Consider the following 19,378-nt stretch of genomic DNA (forward strand, 5'->3'; position numbering starts at 1 on the left):
GTTTAAATGTGCTGTATTCACGAGGATCAATTGAGAAATAAATTAAACACAGAATATTATATTTTGCTAATTTAGCATGTCTGGGTGAACACCGGAGAAAAAATGACAAAACTGTTTTAGTTAGTTGTCCTTGCAATAATGTGTAAAAAATAATGTAATTGTATGTAAAAATAATGTGATATCTTGTAACAATTGTAAGTCGTCTGCTAAGAAATGAATAAATCCATAAATAAATAAATAAATAATAATAATAATAATAATAATAATAATAATAATAATAATAATAATAATAATAATAACCTAATCTTTCCTTACAACAAATGAGTCTTTAATTTTTATTTTTATTTTTAAATCGGCTTGTTTTACAGATTTAATTTCTACAAGAAAGTACATGTACTGCAGTCAGTCATTACATTTCTTACCATGCGTTTCATTTGCCTGGTACAGCGGGCACAATACCAAACCAAGCGTGGGTCGTTCACATCCTTGTCTGTCACCTGTGGCTTGTGACAATCCTGGTGGTAGAGGTTGTGGCATTCTTGGCATTCTACAAGTTGATTCCCTGAGGTCACCGTCATCTGCCTGCAAAAACATTTTGAAAAAGAACGATTGCAAATATCATAAAGAGAATACAGTAAGTACATAAATAAATACAAAAAATAAGAAAAGCTCCTTTGTTAATTATCCATATATATATATATATATCTTTTTCTTCTTCCATTAAAAAAATTGTAAAGACTTTGATATATGGTCCATCATGTTTGTATAAGTGAAAACTAACAGAGCCCTAAAACAAGCAATATTTTGTAAACAAAAGTACTTAGTGTTGTCATTTATATTGAGATTACTGATCTACAAACTTCTTCTCATGTATTATATCTGGTATGTACTTCATCTTCTTACAGAACCTCAGAACGTGAACCATATGTAACAGTACTCTATAGTGTGACGCTCTACAGTAATGGATTACCTTGGACAGAGAAGCTTTTGTAAACATTTGAAAAACTTGCTGTGGGGACGTTAAATTGCTGGTCTTGCCTATTATACAAGGAATGGTTGATAATGAACATACTGTTGTCTTGCATCTCTTAGCAGGTTTAAAATTAAGACTTAAACATACCGACACACCACACAAGCTAAACCCATTTCCATGGCAAAATCATCAGCACTGGTTTCATCAAAGCTTGAGAGGTCTGGCATGGGAATGTCCTTGCTGGTCTGAACTGTAATGGGAGAGGAACGATTCTCCTGTTTTTCCAACCGGGGCTTCTTTGGTAAGTCAACTCCATCACCTGGGTCCACCTTAACCTGTGGAAACACATGAAAGCATTGAGGAACATTTTAGCTTACAACCCATTTAGCACAACAACTGAGATGGAAGGAAGTTTAAGTTCATGAAGACAGTCACATTTTATAGCAAATAGAAAATCATGTAAACATTAAAAAAAAAAAAAAAAAAAAAACACATTACACTGTCACAGCCAGAGCTTTGAATTTGTTTGGGTCAATATAAAATACTGAACAAATTTGAAATGTTAACTGATATGTCCCAGGCAACATGATAACAAAAGCAACAACAAACAGCAACAAAATACAACTATGAATTTTTCCTACAAGTAATTACCTTTTCAGATACCCTCTTCTCAGGTTCCTTCTTTGATTTTTCAGATCCACTTGTTTTGCCATTGTTGCTACCCGAGGAGGAAGATTTTGATTCCTTGCTTGAACTTTTTGAGTTGGAAACCTTGGAAACTTCCACTTCCTATGGAAAAATAATTTACAATAATAACAATAACAAAAAGACAATAACAACAAAATAAAATTACAAAAATTACATTTCTACTTTACTATTACTTCTTGAAACTAGTTATTTCTTTATAGCTTGTTTAATGGTACCCTTTGCACAGCACAGAGCTGCAGTAAAACTTACCATATGTTTTTTTTTGGTTTTTTTTTTTTTTTTTAATTTAGTCATCGCCAATGGTTTTTACCCCGGTTTTCTCCCCAATTTGGAATGCCCAATTATTATTTGTATCCTGGTTTACCGCTGCAACCCCCTGGCGACTCAGGAATCGAAGGCTGAAACACATGTCCTCTGAAATGTGCTCCTGCCAATCCGTCATTTTTCGCACTGCAGATACACAGGGGTCGCTGGGGCTCTGAGAACCGTGGATTCCCTTGTTGACCTAAGCCCTCCCTACCCGGGCAGCGCTCAGCCAATTGTGCGCCACCCCCTAGGAACCCCTGGTCACAGTCGGCAGTGACATAGCCTGGATTCAAACCTGCGATCTCCAGGCTATAGGGCTCATCCTGCACTCCACGCGGAGCGCCTTTACTGGATGTGCCACTCGGGAGCCCCAAAACTTACCATCTTCAACAGAGGATTACCTTTTGAGTTGGCCGACAGTTTGAATCACCCCCTCTTGCTAAAGACTCATCTAAAAGTGCCTTTAGCTTTTCTGCAGAATCTTTGCTTTTTGAGTGGAGATATCCAAGGCCTTTTAGAAAAATAGGATCCAGCTCCCAACTTACTGCTGCTGCCATGATCTCTGTCAGCTGCAACAATACAGAATACAAATGAGCCTATCACACTACAGACACCATAGTAATATAATTGTTCAATAATTCAATTCAATAATGTGATCCCATCCCATGTGGCTAGGCCAGAGGTTCTAATTGCAACTGTTGGTACTTTATACCAATGCCCTACTGCATTAAAAATGACATGCAACTTCCACGGATAAATAATTACCTGTACAGCATTTGACAATTGTTCAATAAATATTTACAACAACTCAATATCTTGGAATTCCCTACATATTTGTTTAATTGTCTCATGAAAGGGACATGAAACTAGGAGTACAACCTTGCCTAATATGAAGACCAAAGAGCCTAGGTTACACCGACCTTCTGCTATTTTTTTCCAATTGACAATACTGTTACACTGTAGGTACACTGCTCGTAGTCGTACAACTAGACGGTGTGGATTGTTCTTTAATATAAACTTTGCTGGGTGCCGTAAGTTACTGTTCAGTACTGTAGTACCTTTTACAAGGGGGTAAAAAAATGTACATATACCAAAAAAAAAAAAAAAAAACCTATTGCAATATTTCTGTAACTTTTCTGTCTTTCTAAAAAAAAGAAATCAGGCGAATCAGGAACAACGACCATTTATCCCTAAGAAATGTGGTAGACTGCTGCAGCTTTGCATTTATTTTAAATGGGTTAGTTTTGTTTTAGCTACCTTGGATGTTGCTACAGTTCGGACGGAATGTAGCTTCCTATTTTCTGAGTATGTAGTGAGGGTTGTCAGACTAAATCGCGTATTAGATGAATAGCACATACCCTTACCTGTTGTGTTTCCGACAAAAATAATAACAATTATAATAACAAAATGCAATACAAATAATCGTCTGTTTAAATTACATATTAATAACTTGATTTTATTATTAATATTGTGGTTGCCGCTGTTCCAGCTTCAGCATAACTACAGACACAGTTCGTCTGAAAATTGACTCCGGAAGAAACATACAACGCTTTTCTTAATCCAATTTAGTTTAACAACACATTTCTCGTGTACAAATAAAATAACACACTGCTGTGTAATTGCGTTTGTCTGACACAAACGTGTTGACGGTTCTCAAGCAACAGAGGTATTGTTAAAAATAGGAAATGCAACGCAGCAATGTGGTTGTGTATGGAAGCACGGGTGGATTTGCTTGTTACACGAAGAGGAAGTGGTTTCAAACAGCGTGACTGACTGCATACACAGAAAGAGATCTACTTACTCACGGTAGTGTATTGCAAGTAAGGAAGCTGTATATTCCTCAAACCCTTTTATTTAGCAGAGAACGAACAGGCATGCTGCAATAGATAATGACATGTTACTTCGTTCTGTAAAAAGAAAGAAACAAAACAAACATTGGTACTATACCTACTTGGCACGAAAAAGACCGCGTTTGCCACTACCTCAGAACCACATAATTGTACTAGTGAGCATTTTTACACAATGCATTTTTGTTACCTCTCAGTAGTGTGTGTGTGTGTGTGTATACATATACACACACACACACAGTTAAGAATATCAAAAGTCCTGCAGTATGAAATCCTCTGCGCTTTTTAACAGCTCCTATCTATCTATCTGTCTGTCTATCTATCTGTCCACTTGTCGGTCTTTCTATCTTTATACACTTCATATTTTCCTGGAAATTTGACTTTTTGGTTTCCTGGTGCAAAAGACCTGAGACATTGGCTTTATATTCAGTGAACAGCTGTAATCTATGAATTCTGCCAATATGATGGAGACCATGTCTAAGTTTCTCAAAATCAAGTTTGATGCTTTCACAAAAACACAATTGTCTTACAGCATTTCTTAATTATTATTATTATTTTTACAGAACTGGCTGCATTGTCATTAGAACATTTGAAAAAATGAAGCATACCAATTCAAACAGCATAGAAGAATGTCTGTACTTGGCAGTGTCCGGTCAGAGTGAAGAGACTGTTCCTCTTCATACATCCATAGCTTTGTTCCTCCTGTCCTACTGCGAGTCCAAGTCTTTTCGAGTTTGCCTGGTTTCTGCCACCTCCCTGGCTGGTGAGGGGCATTCATGGAGGCAATGGCTGCCCGAGGGCATGGATTTCAGAATGATCTCCATGCAGGAGTTGCCCCAGGTTATAAGGAGCTGCCGCCTGCCTGCAGTGGTGGAAGAGGGTGGCAGGTACTGTCGTGCTGGCCTGGCAGTAGTACTGAGACACATAATCAAGAGGACTCTTGAGGCAGACCCTTGCAGGAAAGATGTAGCTGAACTGCTGGGCTTTAAGAAGACCTGCTTAAAGGCCTGTGCTGAAGTAAGTCTGCATATCCCGTAGTTCCTCCTAAAAATATATATTTTAAACAACTGATACCCAAGGCGTTACCTGTTGGGCTTGTTTTTATTCTTAATAACGTTCCAGTGTTTCAACAGCTCATCCAAAAGCTAATTTCTCAAGCTCTTACAGGTGCATTGGTTGTTCCTTCTTTATATCATTTAAAATATACTACAGTACAAGATTGCCTGTGGCATCTATTTGCTCCAGTGCTTTTAATAAAGCTAGGCATGGCTTCAACTTCTCTGCAATGGGAATCCTTTTTTTTAACCATCAACACATGTTTTTTTCTGTTTTCAATTTTACATTATAATAATACCATTACAATAAAGTATACATTCAAATGCAAGTATAAATGAGAATATTATATTACCATACTTGAAACTGTTCAGCGGGACGCTCGTCTCGGGGGGGCCATATGCATCATACACATGGGAAAAACACTCATTATCATATAATAGACGTATCCCCTCAACTCAACACCACACGACCATCATGACAGTAAAAATAAACATAATGAAGTGTTCTTACCTTTTTATAAGTTAGTGATCAGCAGATGTGTCAGCCACACGAAGAGCACAATGTGTGGTTTTCACTAACTCTACTGTGCAGAATAAATGATTTTTTTTTCTGTGGGTGAATATTGGGACTTTCTTCCTATGCATTGGGACACGGGACATTTGCTAGGAAATTGGGACTGTCCCGACCATATAGGGACTGTTGGCATGTATGTATTAGTCAGTAAATACACACAAAAAAAGCAGGGAATCGTTTTAGCAGTGAGACATTCCAGGTATTTATTTTAGCGTTACCTGTACAAAAGATGCCATGTGTGTCTAATGTTACCTCAGGTGTGTGAAGTAATAAGCTCACACCGCTGTTCAACAGGAGCTATTAATGATACCCCGATAAGTATATAGCCTATTATATAAGTTTTGTCAAAGGCAAATTTAAAATGACACTGTTTTCTGAGTTGCCAAAATTTATAGCTCTCAATTTGCGTAATGCAGCACGAAGTATGGTGTTAGGTGATGCCAGTTAGAGGAGATGAAAGGATTAACCTGGGTATGCTTTTCCTTGCAGGTGAGTGAGTGGACCAGGCTATGTGAGCTTAGCATCCCCTCTGCTGTAGAAGACTTCTGCAGGCAGCCAGATCATCAGTCAGAGATCCCCACTGCACTCCTACACCTAGAGAAGAAACTTAGGGAGCCTGTCAGGGTCCACAATGATGATAAAATCCGGAGGCAGAAGCTGCAGCAGAAGAAAGACATGCCAGGGGCAGGACTTCAGGGTGGCTCAGTAGAGCGTAACCCAGAAGAGGGAGCAGCTGAGGATCTTCAGAGCTCAGATCAGCTGGAGCTCCAAGCTGCCCTTGCCAAACTCTCTGTGGAGGAGGTACACTCTGCTGCCACCAGGGGGCCACCTCACATCAGGAAAGTGAAAACCACTGAGCTCCCATCTCTGGAGCATGTGTTTGCAGAGGGGCTGTACTTCACTCTCACTGATGTTGTCCTATTACCGTGCCTTCATCAATTTCTGGTAAGTTAATGTTAAGGTCATCCGTCCTTTTCTTTAGCTAAATTAATTTTGAACAATGAGAGATGCTTGGAAAGCACTCACTTGGTTTATCCCACATCCAGTCACACCAATATGCTACTTTGAAACAAAGGCTTAGAGAAACCTATATGGGGTTTTAAAGACCAGCCTTTTTTTATTATCCCCCCTGGAAGCGGTTTTACATGACGTCACACTTCCATATATCTGGAGAACCGCTAATCCAATTGTCATGAAACGTGGTATTAATACCTATTTTAACACCTTGGTATTATATCCCCAGAATCTGATACTCATTACTTTAACTTATGCTAAATACTGTTATCTGAAACCGTTTTCATAAAAATTGGATTAGCGGTTCCCCAGATATATGTAAAAATGTAAATCCAGTTGCCAGTTGTTCCTGGATGTATACATCAGCCCATACTTCAAGCAAAGCTTCTGTTTCAGCAGTACTCCAAGTAGTTTGTCAAACGTGTTTGAGTGAAAAGGCTGGACACTTCCTTGGCGTTTGATCAGTTACGTCACTTCCACAGTTTGGAGCGGTTTGTTTCCAAGTGAACCTGAATGCGTTTGCTTTCACAATGCAAAAAGTTTTGAGAGAGCAATGTCGCAAACGTACTGAGTTCGCTTTCAAACGAACTGAGACCACCTTTTCTAGTGATCTTGGTTTATTTGGTTTGATTCGCATCCTGGTGTGATTACGTCACTGTCAGAGGTTTCACATATAGCTCTAAACGAACAGAACCGCATTTCAATCCGCATCAAATAGTCAAACAAACTAGGTGTGAAAGGCCCCTTATCTCCATCTGTCAGGAGGTGAGTGGTGTGGGTGAATATATAAATGTTCAGACAACCAAAAAAATGTGAAAGTGCTCTCTCTGTCTCTGGTGCTCGCTGTGCTGTGCAGTGCAGTGCAGTGCGGTTGGTGCTCGAGGTTATAGTGCTGGCTCTCTGGCTGCAGCTCCCTGGCTCCTACTCTTCTGCCAAAACACAACAAAAACAAACAAAACAGACAGCGCTCTGACTTTTTAATCATTCAGCGTAAGGGGCCGTACTCACCTAGCTGCGTCCCCTTTGTACTGCCAAACTCCTTCCTGTGATCAGCCCGGCAGTCTATCCAATTGCTGCCTGCCCCACTGCTGACCACAGTGGAGGTGTTTAAAAAAAACTCGCAGCTACGCGCTTTCTCCAAAATGGCCGAATTCTGGTTGCCACCTACCATCGAGTCGCCCCGTCTATGGGAAAGCATACCACCAACTTTACTAGGGGTGGGTATTGGGACTGAGGATCTGTATTGCACTATATTGCAGTACTGAAGACAATATTGCGATACAGTTACAGTTAAATACAGTCAGATTTGTATGCATATTGCAATTTTGCATATTTCAAAGACACTAAATTAGCCATTTAAAATTCTCTAAAAACATTGATTTTAAATGTAATTTTTTATTTTTTTATTATAAATAATATCTTTGTTTTCATTTTATATTAAACATGTTTTTTTTTTTTCTGAACACGTGTGAATAAATGCCAGTCTATAAGTTAGCACTTGTTTAGCGTCTGCAATTCAGCTTTCACTTCAGCCTTGACTATGATGTACGTCTCTGGTATTATAATTGTTTCCTGCAAGGTACTTGGTATTGTGGGTCTAGGACGTACACCAAGCCTCTGAAGTCTGCAGAATCAACTATTCTGTATAGCCTGAGATCTTTAATTAAAAAAAAAAAAAACGTGCTCTTTTCCATGATCATTTTCATCCCCTTGCTGAATTAGCTGGGTAATTCACCCCAAGCATAGAGGTAATTGTTTGCTGACCTGAAATCGACATACTAGCCTTTACTTGTTCATTGGGACTTGAATTTCCTTCTGGGTGATACTGGCGAATGTGATATGTAGGGTTGTCATGGCAAATTTGCCCCCCTCTATAAAAGTATATTAACGAACGTTATTAATATGCTTTCGAACAACAAAACAACCAGCACTGTTGGTGTGTCCGTGAGTTAAAATGTATTCAAATTAGGTTCGGGTTTTTCAATATATTACAAATAATACGCGTACAAATAGTTTGTGTAAATACGTAAACATATACACACGCATATCTATGGTTTCATTTTAACACACACATATATACAGTATATATATATATATAGTGACAAAGTTGACCCTTGTATGTAGTGTCCCAGGTGTCAGCTCTCACCAGCCCCATTTTCTTGTTACAAATAAAGCACTCAAACAATTGCTTTCAATGGAAACAGGACAGTGCCTTCCTTTGTGTTTATTTCTGATTACATCCAAAACAAAATAAACAAAACAAAACCTAACTCCTGTCCAGAGCTCTAACTAAACTTTTCTTCAGTTCTAACTATACTGGACGGCTAAGCCGTTTACCGGTCACAAAAACCCACATTTAAAAACAGGTGGTTTTCAAGCTCCAAGGCGACAGAGATGGTGGTCTGTGCTGCCATGGCTTTCTGTGCAGATGATGGTTTTTTCCGCCCCCAATAAATCGTTAGATAGAGATCGATCGTATTTTCTCCAAAGACACGATCATCAGCCGAAATATACTTTGCTTTTTTTGCTTTGTCGTCCGTTTCTGGTATTTTACTTCCAATGCTGAAAACTAGATTTTAGCAACCTAAATCAAAACAATGCAGCACTGACTTTGTCCTACCTCCTACTGTACAGTACATGTCACAGAAAAGCCAGTACAGACGCACTGATGGGCTGATTAAAACATCGTTGTCATTTGAACAGTAAACATTAACCGCTTTGGAGTATTTTTTAGGCTTCCAGGGCTTCTTCCTGCCAAAAGTTGCTCAAACTGTTTGGTACTGGTACTGCATTCTGCACTATTTGCTAAAGTGTTTGGTACTGGTACTGCAACTGGTACTTGAAGCCGTAAAGTTGCTGGCAACTGAAGTTTGTAAATGTTGTCTAAGGAGGTTTTTTATTTTTTATTTATAAGATACGTAGTTTGCGTTGCTTGCATTGTGCAGTAGTTCATTTAAATGAGGTTTCTTTTTTCTCTCTTTTTTTCTCTCCGGTGTGCATTGGCCCCTAAAAGAGGTGAGTTTTGCGGTGACCCCTCAATTTCCCGATTTCCGCAATTTAGGTAGACCCCTACCTATAATCATTGATGTCTAAAAGAATAAGCATGATTGTAAAGGTTAAATTCTAATAAAATTAAAGTCAAGCTATTTCATCCAACACACCACTTTGTCCCCCTGGCATTTCAAATTGAAAAGACCTTCAGAATGAATGTTTTATGGAGTAATCTCATATACTGTAATTTATATACCACAGTATATATAAGATATTATCTAATTTCCACAGTTTTTGTCTGTTTTGTATGTTGATTCCTACCATATACAAAGTGTAACAGAATTCTACCTAGTAATGCTAAAACTAAGAAACCATAAAGTCAAAAAGGGTTAATTATACCTGCCACCTGAAATCAAAAGCACTCCTTACATGCTCTGATGCTTGTCTTTATTCATTACTGTTTGTATTACCTAGGTATCTACTATTGTAAAGAATGATTGCCTCCCCTTCCCACATAGTGTGAGAACTGTGCCCAAAAAATAAATAATGGAATAAGGTGACTGTAAAGGCTCTACAGACTGGTAGGCAGGTGAAAGATACCTGCATCAGGGTATTTGACTTTTCGCTGTGAACAAGACTAAACATTTTCTTAGGCTCTTAAGCTGTTTAGTATGCCGGAATGTCAAATACGCAGTTAGATATTGTTGTTTGAATTTGTTATTGCTCCTGTGTCTACATGGCTTAATGCCTCAGTGCCGGCCGTTGACAGAAACTGACTCAGTGTTGGTCTTTGTAACTACCGGCTAAATCTGCATTCTGATTGCGGGCATGCCAGTACGTTGAATTGTTGTGCAAATACTTGAATTGCTGTGGAAGTACTTGAATTGCTGTGCAAAACTTAAATCAATCAAAATAGCAGGTAGGCTAAATGTTTACAGTATGTCTGAAGATCGGTTATGGGACACATTTAAATATCTGAAAGAACTGCACTTGATTGGATACCTGAAACCTGTGAATGTAATAGGCCTATTTCTTGACATAAGCATAGCATAGCAAAAAGTAAAGTAAATGTACTGCATATAATGTAAAATAATAGTAACTTGCTAAAGTACCCGGCGTTGCCTGGGGAAATCCAATATTTCATGCATGACACATTGGGGAACGGTAGACTTATAGTTTCTTATAAGTTACTGATCTTGGGTGACACACAATGCGCTCTGACCGCTTTCCCTTTTTTTAACTTTATTTATTTATTTATTTAGGTTTTGTTTGGTTTTGGTTTCTTTAATTTGAGATACATGGCTACTGTAGTGATCCAGCAATGGGGGTACTAAATAAAGTACCCCGGGGGTCCAAATTTTGGATCCAAACATAGCCCTTGACCTTCCCCTGGATGAAAGAGGAGGCCATGCAAAGTTTGGTTGCACTGGCTCCTGCGGGGTCCGAATGCATAAAGGAACAGACAGACAGACAAACTTGCTTCTTTATATATTAAGATGTAATACTTTATGAGTAGTGTAATACCTTCCTTTGCTTGCCAAGCTCTGAGATGAGAGGTTCCTCCACCTTGGTTGTAGTTATACCAGAAAAAAAAGGTTTTAGTTTAAAAGCTTTGTCAAAACTTGCCTCGAGTGTCATTTGTGGTTCTGGTTTATGTTGCTCCAATATTGAGCTTTCATTTTTCTCTAAGTTTGCCTTTAATTGGCTTTGAGCTTTTCTGGAGAATACTGAGCCTATATCAATACATGCAAATCATATGACAATGCAACCTTTCAACTCAGATTTAGAGACAAATTATAATAACTCACTGTAGGCACCATGAAATAGAAAGGAAAAAAAAAGTTTAAAGCTACTCACACTTTAACAAATAATATGAATAGGTAGAAGTTGCAGTGGTAAATATTAAGCACATATTATGCTCAAAGGGTATTATTCTACTTGACTACATCTGCAGGCAACTTCGTTAGAATATTTTAATAGACCACAGTGTTTGATTTCTGTGCTTATGATTGAAAACATCTCTATTTTAATTGGGACTTGGGAGTAAACCAATGTGATTCCTCAACTGGAAATCAGTTCTGCTGATGAAAAATTATGTTGGCATCTGTTGCATATTTTAAATAGCTAGGAATCTGAATCAGGCCTTATCAGCATTTTAATCTACGGTATATCTGATAGCTTTACATTTAAGATAAATGGAAAATTCGATGCTCTTTTCATAAATAGAGTCAGCTGTTGCTTCCTCAAAGGGATTGTGTTGATATGACAATAGCCACAGTAACACTCAGCTGTACAAGTTGGAAATCATTTTTACGAGTGCTGATCAAAAGGTTAAAGGCACTGGGTCTATATCGCTGAAGGAACCATCATAGAAAACTAATCAACTAAATAAACTACATTTCAAGCAGTCTCTTTCTATCAATTCACTTTTTCCTTCTTTCTGGCAGCTTTCTTATAACATTGATGAAGCCCACTTAAGCTATTACATATGTTAACTTCTATGTAACTTTTAAATAAGTTGTCCAAATATTAAAAATGTTTCTGTTGCTTTGTATATACAGTAGCAGCCATCTTGCAGATATAATCTATTTCATGTGTTACAGTACAAGAAATGTACAGTACATACCTTGTACTGTAATACCGGAGATTCCTAATGGTATAAAATTGTCTTTTAAAATTTGATAATATTGTATTTTAATCAGGAAATGAAGTACTTTACTGCACCTATAACACACGTGTAATACTATATGATGTTATGGGAAACAGACCTCTTCTGACATCCTGATACTGCTCATCAACTATACTTTAGGTGGATATATCCCCAGTAACTTTCACAACAATCCCAGCATCCACTGCTTCAAGATAACCAGGCGGTCGACTGGGCTGTGATGGAAACCTAATCAGATGGTTGTTGTTTCTGAGTCTGAAGGATTCTGTTATATATTTCATGTTTAACATTCATCCCCAATCTCCTTTCCATCGGATGGAGAAGGAAGCTCTGCCCTATTTGTACTAACAGAGGGGGTTTCTGGGTCAGTTGTGTTGGGCTGGTTTTGGATTTCACAGCCAGTCTAGCATGTCTCTTCAGATGAATCTAGACGCGTTTGAAATGGAAAAGTGACTCTTTTCAGCAACTGGAGTCCTCAGTTTAGGGTTTTCGTCATGTTGTGAAAGTTGTCAGCTTGCTTAATTGGAGGTGACGTTTTGATTAATGAGTGTGCTTTGACTTTTTTTCAGGTTTCTCTTGGCCAGCAACCAGGCTGGATGTTGGAGCGACTGCCTCTTCTGCAGCGGTGGTACCTGCATATCCAGGAGGTGCCTGGAGTGCGCAGGGCAGCTAGCAGCTGTGGAATCCACTTCCTCAGCCTCCCAGAGCAAGGGCCTGCCCCCAGTTCGGAACCACAGAACCCGACCAATCACGAAGAGGAAAAGGCAGTGGCTCCTTTCATAGGCGGGCCAAGGCCGACTATGACAAAACTGAAAGTAACTTTATATTTGTCATTGTTTCATAGCTTTGGTTTTGTGAAATATTTTTATGCCAAGTCTCTAAACCTATCAATGTTAAGTTTAAGTCAACTGTGTTGTGGCTTGGACCCTTTTAGGAAAGAATACATGTTTGATACAGTACCTATTACGGTGCTGTTACATGTGTCCCAGTATCAGACCCATTCACAGCTGATGACCAAGCTTAGACTCGAGCTCTGCAGTCCAGTGTTCTTGACACTGAACTAATCGGACTCCTTCCCATAACTTACTTAAGTATAACTTTCCTTTGTCTGACTCCCTGCTGTTTAAACAAACATCTATGGTAGGAGTTCATAAAGAAGTAATTTAAAAGTAACATATACTGCAGGCCTCATAAATATGGTTTCCCCCACTTGTTTGGTGTGGAATTACAGATTCCCATGTCCCTAGATCAGATTGGATGCAGCTGCTGCAGATACTGTACTATGTTGGGCAAACAAACCCACATTTGGAGCCAAGCCTATTGTAGCTCTGGCTCCAGCAGTGACATGCTATCCTCTACAGCGGAGCTCTAGAGGATCTGCAAATCTGCAAGAATGTAACTCTCTGCACACAGTTCTGGTTAATGTAGCTTGTTCATTCCCTGCATTAAGTGTTTGGTTGTAAGCCACCATTCATGTAGGTGGGAGGCTTGTCATTCCTTAAAGGCATGTGACACAGTAATCCTTGATTTTCTGGTTGCAGTTGCTATCTTGGATACAGATGCGCCGACTAGTCGTGACACCCTCTATCCATCCCCATTTAAGCTCTGATAAATCTTTTTCTACAACTCAAACTGCAGCTGTAATCAGAAAATCTTGGACCACTGTGTCACACACCATCCAACCAACAATTTCATTTACAATAAAGTAGATTGTACATTTTAGCACAGCATATTATAATATGTTGGCTGCAAATGTATAAGACAATATGGATCTAACAACCTGGTGGAACAACAGCAACCAAATATATATTTTTCTGAATCATGCTTATGACACACAGTAATATATCAGTGAAAGCCCTTTGCAAGAACTATATGATGTATGGCTTCCATTTGTAAGAGTCTGTCTGTAGGATGTTATAGTCCAGAGAACTAGAGAAGTGTTTATAGAATTATTAGAAATTAGATAGACAACATGCTACTGCTGAAATGTGCTGAATAGTAACTTATGGTAGGCAGCAGAAGTATAGGTTTTTCAGGCTGACTTTGGTGTTTTTGTTCCTTAACCCAGGACAATGGCATTGAGGCTGTTTACTCTCCACATCCTTGCTCGTCATGGGCCCTGGACTGGGACAGTCTTCCAGCAGCTGTCAATCCCACGGAAGGTAAGTACCAGTTTCTACCCCCTGGTACAATAAAAATACCTTTACGCAAGCACCTCTTCCGATAGAGGTCAGAGGCCACTCAGTCTAACCCCTGTCTATGTGTCTAGCCTTTGCTTGAAGAGGCAGAACATTCTTATTTATCTACCACCCAACATGGCACTGTATTTTTGCAGTTACTTTTTATAGGAAACAGCTCATGGGCTTATAAGGTAACAACTCTCTTCAATATGTAAAAGCTATTTTAAAAATCCTATGGAGCACTACTCCCTTTTAAGAATATATGCATATTTATAGGAGTCATACCTGTACATAGTAGGAAAACAGCAACCCCTCTTATCCATGTCTTGTAGAAATGTGTATGTGGATGTATTGGGTGAATAAAACAACAACTATCAATTGATATTTTGCCTGTACAGCTGTGGCAATCTCAAGGTGCTTTACATACAAATCTGGAAAAGGCTAGAAAAAACAACAAAAAAAACTTCAGAATTGCTTAGGTACTGCGCAGGACTCCCTAATATCAGCTGACAGTGACTAGAAGCCTTATCACCCTGGGTACTATGTTGAGTCAGAGGGACTGTAAGCAGGTCAGAAGAGCTCAGAGTTCCTAATGATGTGTAAGGTATCGTGAGTTCGCTAGGCTGTGTATCGCCATTTTGGTCAGAAGGAAGATCTTGAAATCAGTCCTGTAGGCAATGAGTGCTGTGAAGATCTGATTTTGGTTTACATCCTGCAGTGTTCAAAACAATGAACAGTCACTTCTATCAAGGTATAATAAATTGCCACCACTGTTCAGTACCCTTAATCCAAGTTCCACATTATGTACATTTATTTCATCCTCCAAAAGGAGGATGCCCTTGCAACGAATGAAACAAGCCCAAATGCTACACAGTACTATGTGTATCTAGCCACAGTATTCAAAATAATCCTATTCAAAGTCTGTATTCTGTTACTTGTTTACATAAAGGGTCAAGTCAAACAGATTTATCCAGTTATCTGTTGTCCATATATTGAGGAGTCAACCTTATTGGCTGTATGAGTGATTCTATTAGCTGTGATTCTCTTTGCGATTTATGTTAAAGGATATTTCACTTATTTTAAATGCTTTTTATGTCTATAATTCAAATGAATACCGTAATCAGGTAGTATACAGCAAAAGTATTGAAAATAATCTGTCTGTATGGCAAGAATACACATTGTTTAATCAGTAACTGTAAGGATATTGCTAGCGGGAACAAAAAAGCAGAACTGAGCGGTAGATTCAATCAAAAAATACATTATTGTATTACTGAATTATTTTGCTGTGCTACGTAAATAGATAAATGTGGATAACCGTCCAAACGCACCACTGTATTAGAAAAAAAGGGACAAACTGTTAGCTGTAATTCTTGCTAGCATAATTAACACGATAGCTAATCTATATTAAAAAATGTGCTATAAAAAAATGCTTGCAGCTAGCCCTTTAAATGCTTGGGAGGATGTTATTGTTACGACACTATTGGAGCAGTGCAGCTGCATACCAGCATGTGTGCTCCATAACCTTCACCCACCTGGTGGAAAGGTTGTGCAGTGTTGAAAATATTTAACATATTGACCTCGGCAAATTGTTTATTGTCAAAGCAGGATGCCCGGGAGGCAGGCAGTAGCAGGTAGAGCTCCAGCAAGGGAGCTGTTGTCCTGCCCCCTGTGCCACACGCCCTTCTTGGAGCTAATAAATAAACTCACCTGGAGTCCTGAGGAACCGCTGCTGCAGCTGTCTCAACCCCATCACTTTCCTTTATCATCCCAATCTAGGGGTGTACATGGACTGACACAAATAAAGGGATTCGGGAGGGGGGTACTTGTAAACCCAGGGACGCAATATACCGATATTACTACAAACTAAAGTTGTTAAAATGATTGTAATAGAACATACAGAAAATACACTAAATATGTGTTAGATGTTAGTTGGCAGTGAAACACAGAAGCAGATGATAGCCAACGATGGCACTGTGGGCTTTAATAGGATTTGTGGGTGTGTGTACCATGTCTTACCCTTAATTGATGCAAACATTTAAATGTAATTCATTACCAACCCAAATGTTCTCCTTAATTTGGAATAGGATAAGTCATGAATGTTGATGGAGTCTAATACACTTTTGCTTGTGGGTAGTAAGGTTCTTGCTCTAGATACCTGGGGAAGTCATATATCAGAATGCCATACAGCAGCATGATACGTTTTAATCAGTAGGAGGTGCTGTGTTACTGTAGCAAGACCAAGCACCATTGTCACACCTTGCAAAAAGACACGTTGCTGTGACTACAATAGTATCAGTGGTTGAGAGAAAACAAGAATTTCAAAAAAAGATGGTAGTATATGCTTTAATATAAAAAATGCATACAGTTTTATGACAGATGTTTTGACTAGAATTCCTTCTTAATGAGTTAAATTGAAATTAGTTTAGGTTTGCATTCCTATATCACAGGGTTTGGTATGGTCTCCTTCTCCAAATATTTTATTGTTTTTGTTTTTATGTGACTGTTTGCATTAGAAAAAAGGAGAGCTTTAAGCTTTATTGATACGGTCCACAAAACAAACACACAAAAACAAGTATTCACTATTAATTTGCAATTTTTATCATAGAAATTGTTACCCATTGTTTAAACCCTACACAGAGTGGATTACAGGGTTTATCTCTGAGCTATATTCACACATCTGTAAAGTGAACCCGATACTGCTGTTGTACTTGCATATGGTATGGCAATTAAAGGCCTTGTTTTACCAAACAGGATACAAATTACATGGAATTCATACCCAAAACATATAATCCCAGACTTCGCATTTAAATAGCATGGTCATTTTAAACTTGCAGCTCTGTTTTGTTTTTCTACGTGCAAGGTAGAGATCAGTATTTTCTGTGAGTGACACATGTCCTCCCTGGAAAAAAAAAAATGATCTCAGTGTTTTTCCTAGTCTAATTATTGCCCAATAGCTGCTCATTCTACTTGCTATTTGAAGTTGTGAATAGTTCAAACATTTTCCATCTTATTGTTTTATTTAATCTCTTTTATGTTAGTTCTTCTATTAGTAACCCCATTAATCCCCAGATATATAGGGAAGTACAGTGCAATCTGATATTATGACTGCCAGAAACATTGCGGAAACTGATCTTATTAGAACAGTATGAATACAAATCTGATTAAACTTCTTACAAGACAGTTTAGGTGGAGACCAAGTTACTCATATAATAATGATACTGTAAAAACCTGTACAAATAAACTAAATGTTAATGGATCCTTTTTACATTCATATTTAGTTATCTTGTAGTTGTGAAAACAAAACCTTCTGCAATTGATGGTTATTTTAGTATAGATTTATATTAAGATGCAGGGACTATATGTTTTGATTCAAGGTTTCTGTACTTGATTAGTGTCGGTGTCAAGCCTGTGCTGTTTGCATCTTTATCCTGTCTTTTCAAAATCTGTTGGACTGTGTAGTAAACTCTGGTTCCAACTGATATTTGCTTACCCATTCAGGCAGTCAGTCAGACAGTCTGCCTCTTTATAGTCTGGTATCGAGACAGCTCTGCATGAACACAGAATAAAAGTTTTTTGCACTAGATTATTTGTTAGGGTTACTCTGCAGTTCAGACAGAGTACAGATTGAGTGTAAATTATCTAAACACAGAAGCTGTTCAGTAGTAGGGACAATGGAGAGTAGTGGTTGACAATTATGAATGTACCACCAAAGACCACAGTATTATAACAGTACTACTTTGTTTACTAAATATAGTCGTGTTGTTAGGATTGGATTACACACCTCTGTTTAGTGGATTTGAAGCATACCTTTTCTGTTTGTCCATACATTGCTTTCTTATATTAAGCAGTCATTGCTGCCGACTGTTTTGTATGTGCTGAATTCCTACAATATCTCTTTCTACATTCTGCCGATTGTTTAAATATTCCATCTCCAGTTTGGCGACCTTGTGAACCCAGAACTACATTGGTCTACCTATAGATGAGCAGTCAGTTAGCGTTTCATGGTGTATTCAACTTTTGAGTGCACACAGCGGTACTTGAATGGTCTCAATGAGCATATAGTACAGGTTAACAAAGAAGAGACGGGGTGCCTTACTTGTTTTTTTTTTTTTTTGTTACCTCCTTTTCTGATAAAACACAACCACACTGAGCTCATAATTCCTCAATCTAGTGTCAAAGCTAGCAGGTCTGTATCAAGCAATTGCATCAACACAGATATTGTATTATTAAATTCAATTTGAATTTGAACAGGTGTTAGGGACATACATGATACACTGTGCTGATGGGATGTAGGAATTTTAATTAAATAGTTTTTTGCATAGTACTACCGGCAGAGATTTAATTACCAGATCATATATCATTTTGGGCAGAATGGCACTTCTGTGTAGTAAACATGTTGTTTCTGATTTTATTCTATCCGCCCTTAACCCACAACTCTGTTTACCAGACAATCTTTTTAAACCTGATCAAACTTGTCAGACCCACCACACACTTCGCTATGTCTTGATGCCATCCAATAATTTGTACGGTTCACCTCCTGAACTTGTCACTTGAATCTACATCTGCAAATTGAAAATACTCATTTGGCAGTAAATCTGCACTCCATGTGTGACACCTTCATAACCGTGCATAGCTTTCATTTTGAAAGTTTGCTCTGTGGTAATGTTTCTTTTTGGCTCAGGCACTTTAATTTCTGATGATAAGTTGTTATTTCTATAAAAAAAACATTAATAAAAAGGTAAACATTAGACTGTAATTCACATCAAAATTATATTTGTCTTACAGCACATCTGAATTATTTCTAAACATTAAAACCAACAGGATTCATTTTATTCTTAAGCACTTTGACTGATGCCACTTGTTTTTGATTGAGAGAGAAATACTATTCTTTGTCTCTCTTTGGTCTGTTCTGCTGCATTTTTTCTAAATTTAGTAGTCGGCAATTATTTTTTTTTTTGTTTTCTCCCCAGTTTAGTAGTGTCCAATTATTTTGTTTAGCTCAGCTCACCTCTACCACCCCTGCGCTCCGAAGCGTGTGCCGTCAGCCGACCGCTTTTTTACA

The 19,378-nt window shown here is 38.3% G+C and overlaps 2 protein-coding genes across 5 annotated transcripts in view; one reads left to right on the plus strand and one right to left on the minus strand.

Annotated features, from left to right (window-relative positions):
• LOC117408817 (integrator complex subunit 12-like) overlaps positions 1-3,617 on the minus strand; it is an 8,831-nt gene extending 5,214 nt beyond the window's left edge. The window contains exons 1-5 of one of the 3 annotated variants that reach the window (XM_034014143.3): positions 3,352-3,617; positions 2,389-2,556; positions 1,625-1,762; positions 1,121-1,308; positions 423-582 (exon numbers count right to left, since the gene is read on the minus strand). In XM_034014143.3, coding sequence (XP_033870034.2) covers positions 423-582; positions 1,121-1,308; positions 1,625-1,762; positions 2,389-2,544 — 642 coding nt within the window. In that variant the 5' untranslated portion in view covers positions 2,545-2,556; positions 3,352-3,617. The other 2 variants (XM_059000287.1, XM_034014145.3) reach the window with 2 other exon arrangements.
• Positions 3,618-3,669: 52 nt separating this feature from the next.
• gstcd (glutathione S-transferase, C-terminal domain containing) overlaps positions 3,670-19,378 on the plus strand; it is a 46,100-nt gene continuing 30,391 nt past the window's right edge. Inside the window, exons 1-5 of one of the 2 annotated variants that reach the window (XM_034013802.3) lie at positions 3,670-3,807; positions 4,398-4,851; positions 5,953-6,408; positions 12,706-12,951; positions 14,205-14,298. In XM_034013802.3, the coding sequence (XP_033869693.3) occupies positions 4,432-4,851; positions 5,953-6,408; positions 12,706-12,951; positions 14,205-14,298 (1,216 nt within the window). In that variant the 5' untranslated portion in view covers positions 3,670-3,807; positions 4,398-4,431. The remainder of the gene's footprint in view (positions 3,808-4,397; positions 4,852-5,952; positions 6,409-12,705; positions 12,952-14,204; positions 14,299-19,378) is intronic. The other variant, XM_034013803.3, reaches the window with a different exon arrangement.

The sequence above is a fragment of the Acipenser ruthenus genome, chromosome 2 (assembly GCF_902713425.1).
Source record: "Acipenser ruthenus chromosome 2, fAciRut3.2 maternal haplotype, whole genome shotgun sequence".
NCBI lineage: Eukaryota > Metazoa > Chordata > Actinopteri > Acipenseriformes > Acipenseridae > Acipenser > Acipenser ruthenus.